This window comes from Mytilus trossulus, chromosome 8 (genome assembly GCF_036588685.1).
Source record: "Mytilus trossulus isolate FHL-02 chromosome 8, PNRI_Mtr1.1.1.hap1, whole genome shotgun sequence".
Classification (NCBI taxonomy): domain Eukaryota; kingdom Metazoa; phylum Mollusca; class Bivalvia; order Mytilida; family Mytilidae; genus Mytilus; species Mytilus trossulus.
This window is the reverse complement of record NC_086380.1, coordinates 36,187,171-36,200,178: the sequence shown is the minus strand read 5'-3', so window position 1 is coordinate 36,200,178 and position 13,008 is coordinate 36,187,171. Positions and strand designations below refer to the sequence as shown.

General features: G+C 31.3%; 1 protein-coding gene across 1 annotated transcript; it reads right to left on the bottom strand.

Moving 5' to 3' along the window:
- Window positions 1-461: 461 nt before the first annotated feature.
- LOC134727619 (metalloproteinase inhibitor 4-like) lies at window positions 462-12,629 on the bottom strand. Its single transcript, XM_063592000.1, has 6 exons — window positions 12,515-12,629; window positions 10,639-10,748; window positions 7,301-7,403; window positions 6,123-6,265; window positions 989-1,105; window positions 462-569 (listed from the first exon to the last, which is right to left on the bottom strand). Exons 1-6 carry the CDS (start codon window positions 12,627-12,629, stop codon window positions 462-464), a joined length of 696 nt encoding a protein of 231 aa, XP_063448070.1.
- Window positions 12,630-13,008: the final 379 nt, after the last annotated feature.

The following is a 13,008-nucleotide window of genomic DNA, read 5'->3' as shown; positions in this document are numbered from 1 at the left end:
TCTGTTTCTGTGCTCCTTACATTTGTAGTTTCGATCTCCATTAATTGATCATCTAAAATTTCAACAGTTCCTTGAACAATCCTTTTATTTATTTTAAGATTGTCATCTGTATTTGTAAATTTTTCTATATAATTTTCCATTCTTTTGTTATTTCGGCATTCCGTAGATTTTGACTTACGTCTACTTTGTTTACTCTCACTTTGTCCAAACATTATAGATATTCTTGCTTTACTTTCATCCCCGTGTATTGTGAATGATATATTGTTAAATATGTTACAGGCATTTTCTATTGAATTCACTAAATAAACAGGTAATTTATCCATTTTCGATAATGATGGTCTAGGTTAATATCTAGGTCGATGGCAAAGTTGTTAACATTCAGCTTTAAACGTGTCTTTTTCAAACAGGGAGATTACAGTTTTCAACAACGAAACATTACTTACTTTAAACGAGTAAGTCCTTCATCCAAACATGGATACGAATTCTGGAAATCCAAAGAATCCTACATATATTGGAGATTTGTTTTCTTTATTGAAATTTACGTCCTTGTTATTCAAAGGTCTAATGAACTAAAAAAAAATGTACACTAACGTATTTGAATATATAATATACAAATACAGACTAAAGTACAGATTTTTGCTGTTTAAAAATGGATATGTAAATATTAATCATTTAACTGTGTACTAAGCACGTATTTTTGAACAGAACTCTGTTTGTGTTATCTAGAAAACAAAACACTGTGGACCAATAAATTGACAGTTTGTCATGTCTACCAAATCAATAGGGTACTTGTAATATGAAAAGTCAAATGCTAAGATCATCTTGGATACAATAATATACAAATCAATATGATAATATCTTCACATTTGAAGCAGGCAAACACTTGAAATAAAAATTGCCGTACAAATTTCAATCAATGTGTGCTTCCAGGCAGCCATTGTAGTCAGCATATGATGACATAAATACGTTAACATGTTTCATTATTAACCCAGAGGCAACGCCTTCTTCCTCTCTGGCACAGTGCTTTCTTAGCTAAGCAGGATGCAGTTCGAGAACCTCCATTCAAGTCCCCATATCTACAACCAATTGAATTCTCTGAAATTTTCTGAAACAAAAAAGCGAGTTTATAATATAACTGTCAGAGTATATGATATGATCAAGCTTGTATATAAAGTTTAACTTTGTAGATACAAAAATATGATTGTTGCGGAATATTGTCTGATCCGGCATTAACATGTAATTCGTTTGTTCCTAACATTTTTTTAAAGAAAATGTTTCCCATTCTGTCACACAAACTAATGTCCGATAATAGTTATATAGATTTTATACAGTATTCTTTCGATTTTGATTTTAAAACCCCTTGATACTTTTTTTTATTATCAATAAACTCATACATAATGACATTGACTTTATTGTGTTTGATTATTCAAGTACTTATGTTTTTTTAGTTGGATACAGATAACCTAAGTGTCTAATCAAATTATCTCCTTGTAAGTCATATTGTGTTTAAAACATAGAAATATTAGACTTATCGTCTACTTGTGTATAAAATCAATCGACATTGGTTTTGTAGCAAACAAATACATTATAATTTAGTAATAATCGCAACCCTGTTTTTTTGGAAAATTGAATATAGCATTCCTTAATTTTATAGATCATAGTCTTTTCATACACAAATGTTTGAATCTGTAGCGCTCAGACGCAAACTTTCGGAATCCACACATGCATTCGGTGTTGTGTTAATGTAATTTAATTAGGGAGCGAGAAGGGGGTTATGGTTTTATATTTGACATAGATTATTTTTGTTTTGCCGCAAAGCACGAGCATTTTTATTTAGTTTCCCAAAGCTATCAATCAAATAATTTTGTTCAAAATTTAACACTATAAGGATCCGGATAAAATCTGGATTCAGCAATTTGTTTTCCTCATTCAACGGAATATTTTTTCAGCAATTTTAGGATCAGAATATTTTTAAAGAAAACAAACCCCTGTTTTTAGTTGAATGGTCATTTGCTGAACCTCTAAACCTGACTCAAAGCATCATAATTGCCCGACACATAATTCATTTGAAAATGTCTTCCCGAATTGACTGGACATACATAGAATTATTTTCCACTGATCAATCAACGATTCACTAATAAATGCATTTCAATCCTTCTTCTTCGTTTGTAGCCTACGTAATGTATTGCGTAATTAGTGGCGAGTTCTGATGGGGCGGGTTCCGGGGTTGGAACCCTCATTTTCGGACGATCAATCATTAGAACCCCTTGCATTTTAAAGAATGCCTTTATCCGCCTCTGGTAATTAAGACATCCTTAGTATCTTTAAAATAGGTGCAAATCATCAAGATGGCTTTCATAACTGCTACAAAAGTTGTCCAAGAAGTTTTAATTAGATTCTATGTAATGAACATTTAAATGAAACACAGTATGCAAGAAAATTGGTACCGTTAATTTTATTATAAGTGTGAACAAAACTTATGCACAGGTAACTAAACCAGGTGTACAGATGTGAACACATTTAATGTGAAACCAGTGTACATTTCATGAAACTAATTGTAATCATGTTTATTGTACGTGGTGTTTGGTTTGAAAACGGTCTAAAATACTCGAAGAGTTGTATTAACAAAAACCAAGAAACTCCAACAGTCCGTAACGTATATATATATATGGTGTCACTTAACATGTTTTCTTCCTACAAGTTAACATTAAACATTTTCCTATCAGTAGAGTATAATATTTTTACTAAAAGACTTTCTCCCCGTAAACGACTTATTTGAAGAAAAAAAAATGAAACGCAAAATTTTTCTAAACCCAAAAAATCACCGAATTTTGATTAAATAAACAAACAAACTAGCTATCAAATTACAAATCTGTCTCCAAATTTGCAGATTTGCCCAAAAATCTAGACCGATTTTGTACTGCGATTGTACAATCCAAGATGGTGGTATACCATGTAACAACAAAATACAGACCGTTAATTGAGGCGCAATATAATATTTGTTGGTTTCCAAATAGGGTAAGTCTAAATCAGTTTTCTGGTTTATATCTCATAAGGAACCTTTTAAACACATTCACATATTCTACTTATGTTCAACAAACTAGACGAAAGCATTACAAAAAAAAGTCTGTTTTATGATTTAAAATTAAGAATGGAAATGGGGAATGTGTCAAAGAAACAACAATCCGGCCTAGAACCATAGAACAGACAACAACAATTATTACAAACCCTGTAATTAGTCTGATTTAGTAGATCACATTCATTAGACAAAATGGATCGTTTTCTGTTGGTTTTTTTTCCCTTGATTTGCGAAAATGTCAGTAAAACAAGCGTTAATGACACACCTTTTAAGAAGTGTTTCAGATTATGTTAACAATATGCAATGTATAACATATTACAGGGCAAGCGTTTCCGGTCATAATTCGTTCATGTAGGGTTCCTGTGTCATAAAAAGTAATTGAACGTTGATAATATCTCACAAAAATGTTAAACGCTATTGTGTTGTTGCTTAGTACAGAAGTAAGAAACATTATGTTGTTGTTTTTTTTTCAAATTCCTTGAATGCTACACAATAAACGGCTGACAGATTTACAGATATTTGTACTATCGGTTTGATAAGATAAGAAACATATGGTGCTCTATAGTTATCCCATTTCGGTGGTAAAATCCTATTGAAAAAAATAGTTTTCTTTTAACTGTGCAAGAAGTAATATATTTGGAGCCACATTCTAACCAGCAGAGCCATATGTTAGATGCCATTTCAAATATTCCGTCCATTTCATTGACCCAATTTTCAATTTCTACCTCTGTACTACATGTAATTACTTATTTGTGCTCGTCTGGAATATACTTTAAGTTAATAGTTATCAAAGGTACTAGGATTATAATTTAATACGCCAGACGCGCGTTTCGTCTACATAAGACTCACCAGTAACGCTCATATCGAAATAGTTATAAACCAAACAAATACAAAGTTGAAGAGCATTGAAGATCCAAAATTCAAAAAAGTTGTGCCAAATACGGCTAAGGTGATCTATGCCTGGGATAAGAAAATCCTTAGTTTTTCGAAAAATTCAAAGTTCTGTATTAAAACAGGAAATTTATAGAAATGACCACATAATTGATATTCATGTCAACACCGAAGTGCTGACTACTGGGCTGTTGATACCCTCGGGGAGGAAACGTCCACCAGCAGAGGCATCGACCCAGTGGTGTAAATAGTTATCAAAGGTACAAGGATTATATTTAAGTACGCCATACGCGCGTTTCGTCTACATAAGACTCATTAGTGACGCTCATATCGAAATAGTTATAAACCAAACAAATACAAAGTTGAAGAGCATTGAAGATCCAAAATTCCCAAAAGTTGTGCCAAATACGGCTAAGGTGATCTATGCCTGGGATAAGAAAATCCTTAGTTTTTCGAAAATTTCTAAGTTTTGTATTAAAACAGAAAATTTATAAAAATGACAACATAATTAATATTCATGTCAACACCGAAGTGCTGACTACTTACAATTTGTATACGCTTTATCTATCCGAAAAAAACCAGAATTCTCTGTTCACTGAATAAAATTTAAAATGAAACTTTAAAGATACAGTCTGCATGCAAGCATATTAAAGCAATGTTTTGTTTAAGTTAACACATAACATAAAGACTGCGGAAGACCACCTTGTAAGAACTCCGTTAAAGAAAGTTCGCTACTCAGTTTCAAAATAAATAGCTTTTCATAAAAATAGTATATATTGATACGGAATTAATAAAGGTATCAAAACAGTAAAAACTATATAGATGTCAATGCGCTTGTTTTCGCGATATTAGCCATTTTGGCGGGAACATGTTCTCTTGATTTTTCATAGCTTTATCATTGACAAGTCAAAGTTTTCAAAAACTATTAAAAATTAATAAGATTCTATACGAATTTTACAAATGGCTCATAATAATATATGCAATAGATTTGTAAAAAGAAAAATGGGGGTAAATAAACAAAAATATAAAGGCTTTCAAATGAATAAAACCAGAAAAATCCGAAAAGCTGACAAAAAATCAAACTTGACAAACGAACATCCTTAAATGTATTTTTTCCTTACTGGCACTGCGCTACTTCATAGTTTTAAACTCAAACACTCAGACATTTCGTTTGATTTTCATATGTTCAGTAATTTGTTTTGGTAATAAATGTATAAACGACAAAGTTTACAAAACAAAATGATCGAGTATATTTTTCATCAAATGAATAATTTAAATTCTTATGCTAAAGTGAAACAATTTCGTGTCCATTACAGATTGGTTTGAGAAATTACAAAATGTCCAATTCTTCAGACGATTTAACTTAAGTTTTTGAAATTCGTTTTTCTTTCAAATCTTATTCGTACAGTCATCAAAGACTGGTCAGTGATATTCACGGTTTAAAAACAGGAATGTGAAAATCTTAACCAATACAACATAGTCTCATTCCGACCCGTATTTAAAACTTTCCTGACAAGCTATTCAGTGCAAGTATAAATCTTATTCAATATACCAATCTCTGTGGTTGTCCGCAGTGATTACAATAAGCACACACTGCATGGATTATTCGATCTTATATAGTCTGATAACTTAATATATCATGTCATTGTATTATTCTATTGTTCTCTACTGTTTATACATGTTTTATATTATGTAATATATGTTGGTAATTTTGCCATAGCATGTCTATCTTTTTGAAATAAAGATTCATTCATTCATTCAATGTTTTTGAATTATCTAAATAAGTTCAAAGATTTGAAATAAGGACTTGACGTATAAAAATAAGACACAAGGTTTTTTGCCTTCATAAAACAATAACATATTTGTTTTTCGTAATATTGGGGCTTTTTATAGCTGACTATGCGGTATGGGCTTTGGTCATTGTTGAAGGCCGTACGGTGACCTATAGTTGTTAATGTTTGTGTCATTTTGGTCTTTTGTGGATAGTTGTCTCATTGGCAATCATACCACATCTTCTTTTTTATATATTAATCTATGCACGAAAATCAAGGCAATATCCAAAAATAATAAAGCCGTAAAAGGAATTACAAGTAAATGAAAAAAACTATCAAGTAAAAACATACACATACTAGCTTGATACTTAATAACTTACGCATCTCCTTCTTCTGCAGTTTCTTAAGTACGAATAGGAACCTCTTGAAAACAGATAAAACGTTTGAGATGGTGACATGTCGCCGAGTTGCTTATGGAAATTACAATTATATATCGTTTTCTGTCCATCGGTGTTGTTTTGTCCTAATATAAACAAAGAAAATTGATTGTATTATTGTAAAAATGAAAAGAACGAATTTCATTTTAATAAGCAAAACAAAAAATGAATTACTCTTCACGTGATTAACAATGTTTTTCAACTGATGGAGTTCAATCAAACACCATCTTTTGTGTCATGAATATTTACCGCTTGTTATTTATTACCATTATCTCGTTACATGTAGCGTGGCTCGCTCATGTCGGTAAAGCTTTACTTTCATGTATGTCTTCAACTACCCCAAAATCACAAATCGGCAAATATGGTATATGAAAAATTAAGGGTCGCGGATCTAAATTGATTTTTTTAATTTAATATAGGATTTCGCTATATTTTACGATAAAAGAACTTTATCTTATACTGAATAGAAAAATAGAATAACAAAATGGGGCCACCGTTCATTTACGTTCACATTTAGCCTGCAAAAGAAGCATACATGTTTGTGCAAGTATCTTTTTTTCTGTTGAACTAGAAGGAGAAATAGAGGTAACTTCGAAATAAAAGAAGAACGTAATTACAGAAATCGCTCAAACTTTACAAAGGTTTTGTTTAAGTACATTTTATTTGAAAATAATAATAAAAATTATAGGTCACCGATGAGTTAAAATAGATATTTCAATTATAATGACCAAAAAAAATGGCATTTTGCACCAAAGGAAAATAATATGGAGCTTTTTCAATGATGTCTACATTTTAAAATTTATTGAATGAGTTCTGTACCATATGATAAAGAAACATTTACTTAATGTCATAATTGAATTTTGTAATGCAAAATAATTTTTGTTTTTGTTTTGAAATTTGTTTACCCTCGAGCCTCCTTAACATGTACACAAAAAGAAAGAGAAAAATTGCATCGATTGGGTTACATTTGGAACACAGTTAGTAAAAGTATCTAAAGAATAAAAACTGCGACAATATGTCTTCAGTATTTTGAGACAAAGCCATATTATATTGATCAACTAGTGTGTGACGATGCCCTTTAAATGTAAGTAGTGTCATTATTTGTCTTACAGTGTATTTACCCATTATGATATAAGACTGTCCGACGGTAAAGCGAACGCCACAACGGGCATCATTTCCTGCAGTCTCTATAACTACATCTTGTCCAACTCGTTCTGTCACTCCCTTGTTTACAAATGTATAGAATTATTTACAATTCAATCAATTAAGATACTTTTTTAACATGTTTAAAAGTGAATAAGAAACTGTCGTTTTAGGCATATAAGTTCAAAATTCCTTATTAATTGACATTCATAATCTTCAGCGCTTACTTGATATTAATCATAAATTCTATATTTTTTTTAGATACAAGTGCATTTTTATTGTCGAAATTGATAGATTGTAATAATGCATTATCTATAAGCATCAAAATGTTTTGCCACAAAAATATTAAATGTCTTCATTGTGTGGTATTGTGTTGTTTATTTCATTTTTAGAACACAATTACATTTTCGTGTGACTGTGTCCTTATAGTTCCCGTAGCAATGATATAAGAATTATAAGTTGAAATTAAAGTCAATTGTTAAAACTTGTAATTTTCTTCATATTGAAAAAAAAATATTAAAAGATAGCAAGAATATGTTTAAGTGCTTTCCGTATAAATGATGTATCATTTTGGTAAACTATCTGGCATTTGAACACGAAACACTGTCGTCAAAAGAAGTCAACTCCTGTATTTTAAGTTTATGTTTTTAAGGGTCATATTGCATATTAAGCCTATCATTCATAAATGTATGGAAGATCGGAGTTGAAACAAATTAAATCCAGTAATTTCATAAATGTTTTTGAAAATTCCAACCTCAACAATTACCAACATTTTCTAATTCGCCAGTCCTCCTTTCTATGATATTCTACAAGATGATGTACATCCTCAAACATTTAATTTATAACTGAAACGAGTAGATTTTAATCAATTATAATCATTAATGTATCGTTCGCCATTTCTAGAAAAGATAAGTAAACTATCTCTGTTCAAATTCAAAAAACGCAGATCCTTAAAAGACCCTATTAATACAGAAGATTTCGATATGTTACTTCCATTAACTCATATTTCGTCTGAACAAAACAAGGATGAGGACAAAACAAGATCTGATTTGACGAAGTGTTTATCTTGGGCTGTCATAAACAGCATGAAAGCCATTGCAAAGACCAGGAAAAGATGAATATATTGCTTGCACGATATACGTATATGTTTCACCCTTCTCCAAATAATATTGGAATGCAGGCATGACCTGTTGAATAGAGAATATTCAAAGAAACAAGCAGAGATATTGAACACTAATTTGAAGGACACTAAAACAACCATTCTTACTTTATCCATTAAATTGCTGGGCAAAAAAAAACATTATATTGACGTGGTAATCAAGAAGGAATTTGACAATACAAAAGACAATCGTAACTCGGTTAGAAGTCAAGCATATCATCACTTTTGCTACGAGACAAATGTATTGTCATTAACGAGATCATTATAGCAACGATTTTGTTATTCTTGATTAAAACACTCACCTTCCCATGTGATCTAAACATTCTAAATCATATCGGCAACTACAATCGCATCATTACACAAGTCTTACCGTATGTGATTTCAAGGTTCTCAAAAAATGATACCCACGATTTTTTGACTAGAATGTACAGTCGTCGTGAAAGTGATGAAATTTTATTTAAATATCGTATCAATTAAATTCTTATCAAATATGAAAACGTACGGACAAGGACAAAAGCATATATTACCGAAATATTTTTTAAAGACTATGAAAATGTCATAAGAAATCGATTGAATATTGATTTAATAGCTCATCAGGGAGGTCTATTATTTCCTAGTACGGAAAAATTACTAAATGCATAGCTCGTTCCGGTTTTTTTATTTGCCAATTGTTAAAAGCATTAATATTTTATCTAAGGTTTATCTGATCTTATACAAGATACTCAGAACTTGAAACCTCAAAATAATTGCCTACTGTGTGATTTTGAAATAAGTCAGATGTTTACTTATAGTCCAACTGAATTAAAACGCGAATAAAATAAGGAGTGTATCAAACAGAAAAAAGCGTAAGCAAAGAACAGAAAAAAGCTGAATATCACCAATGGTTTTTCAAAACAGGCAGACAATTCCGCAGCCGGAAGCCGGCTTCAGCTGAACACTAATTAAATCTGTACTGTAACACAGTTCAATGAAAATGGACGTTACACTGAACTCCAAAACTTATGAATTAACTAAAATTAAAATCTATACAACACGTACAAAGGCCAGAGGACCCTGACGTGGTATTCAATTCAGAACACCGAAGAGATATCAGACACACCAATGCACACGCCTTTATAATGGGTTCTTGAACCTATACACACGCTATAATTTCATAAACACGCTTTTATATTGATCTTTCGTCTTATAGTTGCATTTCTGTAAATATTGACAATGCAATTTTCCATAGGAACTCCTTTTACGGCTAAAACTGTATCACTTTTACTATGAAGTTTTGAAAAAAATCTTATCCTAAAATTGAAAGTTCATATGCACTACAATTTTTTTCAAAGGTCAAAATATAGGGCTGTGCGGCATATTTTCCACGTTTATATGCCCTGAACTTTGCAAGGTTTAAACTAAAACTTATTTTCTTAACTGTCCCTACCTCGAATGAAGGGTTACCACAGATTTCAATGTAAACAATATGCACATGTATATTTACTGGTAACATTTCCAAGTTATGACTCTTTGAAATGGAACACAGAGAGCATAACTGGGAACCAGTATGTAAACAAAATTAATTTTCTATGAATATTCTAAATCTCTCCAAAAGAAGCGTGGTTTGAGAAACAGCTGTATTTACAAAGTGCAACCTATAGACAAGCTCGAATACCGTTTTTTATGTGCGATCTTCCAATAACCTAATTATTCAAACATTTTTTTCTGTTAGACATACAGGATATATTTTAACAGTAATAACAAATTAGGTTTTGTAAGTCATTTAAATGCAATTGAAATCAAATTTAGTATTTTTGTCTTTTTGTTTATTATGACCAGATTTTAAACACAAGCAAAAAAAGCCGAACAACCAAGTCAATTATCTAGAGTTCTTCGCATTTGTTAGAATAAAATATTTTCGGCAATTTATATATCGAGTGATTCCTGCGTTAGAGACCATTCATATTCCATAGAGTATGCAATAAATACTTTAACATATTTTATTGAAATGATAATTGTTGATCGATATTTGTTATCTTATATGTTACAAATGAAAAATGAAGTTGGTATCCATCCTGTAGAAAGCCTCTCCATTGTAAATCATAACACCTCTTTCATTTTCAATGCACGATTTCAATGAGTTTGAGTTTAGAAAATCATTATATTACTGATACGTACCTTCATTCTGAAAATAACTGTAAATGTATATTCCCAAGTTGCGTAATTATTGTAATAATCATCTCTTGGACCTGGTATAAGAGTCTCGTTTATAACTTTGCCATACAATACTGAAAAAGCATACTGTATTGGAAACCATCCGACATTTTTATAAAGATGTACATTCTTTTTTTTTACATACTCATAAAATGCAGAGAGACAGGGGAGAGTTTGGCGATCGCTAACATGTTTAATCACGCGACGAAATGTATGTTGTTGTCCCATGAAGGAGCCTGGAATTCAATTGGTTTCATTTTTTGCTTTGTAACAAGTTTGAATTTTGTTTACCTTCCTACAAAAAATGGACCGTTGTTTTTTCTCGTTGAATTTGTTGGCCTATTAATGCTGACAATGCAGTAAGGGCTATGCTCATTGTTGAAGGCTGATCGGTTAGATAAAATTGTGAATATCTGTATCATTTTGTTTCCTTTTTGAGAAATTTCTCATTGGTAATCTTACTACATCTGTTGTTTTCATATAAAGACGACTTACAGATGAGAGGGATGAATAAGGCCTCTTATTAGCAATCACGAAAGATGAAATATTTACCGCATTCATAAACCATCTCTTAAATACTAAAGTGGGTTTATGCATAACTGTATGTATTAAACCCAAATTATCTATAACATGAGTTTGCTTTGAGTGTCATTTCTTTTAATTTGAAACGTTATTTTTTACATTTGATATGAGATGCTCTATGTATTTTCCTAAATTATGGCTCATGCAAACATGTGAAATATATGAATGAAGTTGCATGTATTTGTTTCTAGTACATAGCTTTATAACTTATACCGCAATACAAATATCATTAATAACTTAATTTGTACTGGCATGACAGTAAATACTTCAGATAAAACTAAATGAAACACCCTTAAGGTTTCTTTTGGAGAGTCTTCAGATTATAAAAGCTTTTGATAAAGGTGTATTGTGTTGTTTTTTTTAGTGGATACCTATCAACAACGTTTTGATATATGATTTTAGTTGATCGTTAGGACAGTGACAGTTTTATCCTTTTTTTGGTGTTATTTGTTTTTGTCATTTAATTTGCATTGATTAACCATGCATGTTACTTTGATTTGGTATTGAGACTTCGCGGTGCATTTTAAGTTTATCTATTAATCCGCCAATACACGTGATTCACAAAACAATGCATATCTATATAGCTGAGATTGTAATTTGTCTAACTATCATCTCTTTAACTACACTAAATCTTTTTTTATTCATCTTTTCTACATTGGGTAGAGGTAAAGGGGGAGGGGTTGATATCTCAAAAAAAAAAATTACCTCGCCGCAATTTTGCGCCAGTCCCTAGTCATGGGCCTCTGACCTTTGTTTGCATTGTATGATTTTTAATTTACGTTTCCTGAGTTTAATTCGAGGTTTAGCATGACGTCAATTTCCACCGAACGAGTATACATATTTGTTTAAGGGCCAGCTGAAAGACGCATACGGGTGCGAAAGTTTCTCGCTCAATTAAATACCCATTGGTTGACTTCGGCTGTTGTCTGCTCTATGATCGGGTTGTCGTCTCTTTGACACATTCCCCATTTCCAATCTCAATTTATTAAATGTAGTTCGGGGGTATAACGCCAACTTGAATTGTACAATCACAACAAACAAGTGGTGCAGTTTTTAGCCTAAAATCTGCCGAGGGTTCAATCTCATGATGACGCTATCATCATTATACAGTTTAATTAAAAACCGATATATATAGTAATAATTAGTAAAAAAAATCATTTTGATTAAGCAGAAACTAAAATGGCAAACATGCAAATCCTGTTCGTTAAAAAGAAGACCAATCGTGGCCCTTGATGTTCATATCCATAATAAAACGTACCGTAATGAGCTTCGCAGAATTGAACTTGAGGATGTTCAGTACCACAAAAACAACTTTGTATACTAGTTGTCATCCATGACAGAACAATTATTAGTTGTAGTACGCTCCTTATCATTTTAACTGACTGCTTCTCAATTGATTCAATACATTGCATATATAAGGAATAATAATTTATCTTTCAAAATTTGAAATAAGTAAGGGGGAAATATATCGGTATTTGGCACAGAAGACGCTAAAGAGAAATGTTATCTATTTCTAAACAAAACGTAAGCTTTTAAAAAGTAATCTATTTCACGATTAAATTCGACCTTTGTTTGTACAGCACGATCATATGTAAATAAAAGACAAACACGTTTTACAATAAAAATCCTTAACCAAACTCTTGTCACGTAATCAAATTTGAATGTGATCTGTTAATATTTATTAAGTCTAATATGATTTAGATTTGTACACTAGGGAGCAATACTTAAATAGCAAATTGTGTATGTTTATGT

Coding starts and splice junctions, on each gene's coding strand:
- LOC134727619 (XM_063592000.1), bottom strand. CDS start 12,629: ATGATAAGGAGCGTACTACAACTAATAATTGTTCTGTCATGGATGACA. Junction 1,106..6,122: donor ACTGCAGAAGAAGGAGATGC/GTAAGTTATTAA, acceptor TTTTTGTTTCAG/AAAATTTCAGAGAATTCAAT. Junction 570..988: donor GAAGAAGGCGTTGCCTCTGG/GTTAATAATGAA, acceptor ATTTTTTTTTAG/TTCATTAGACCTTTGAATAA.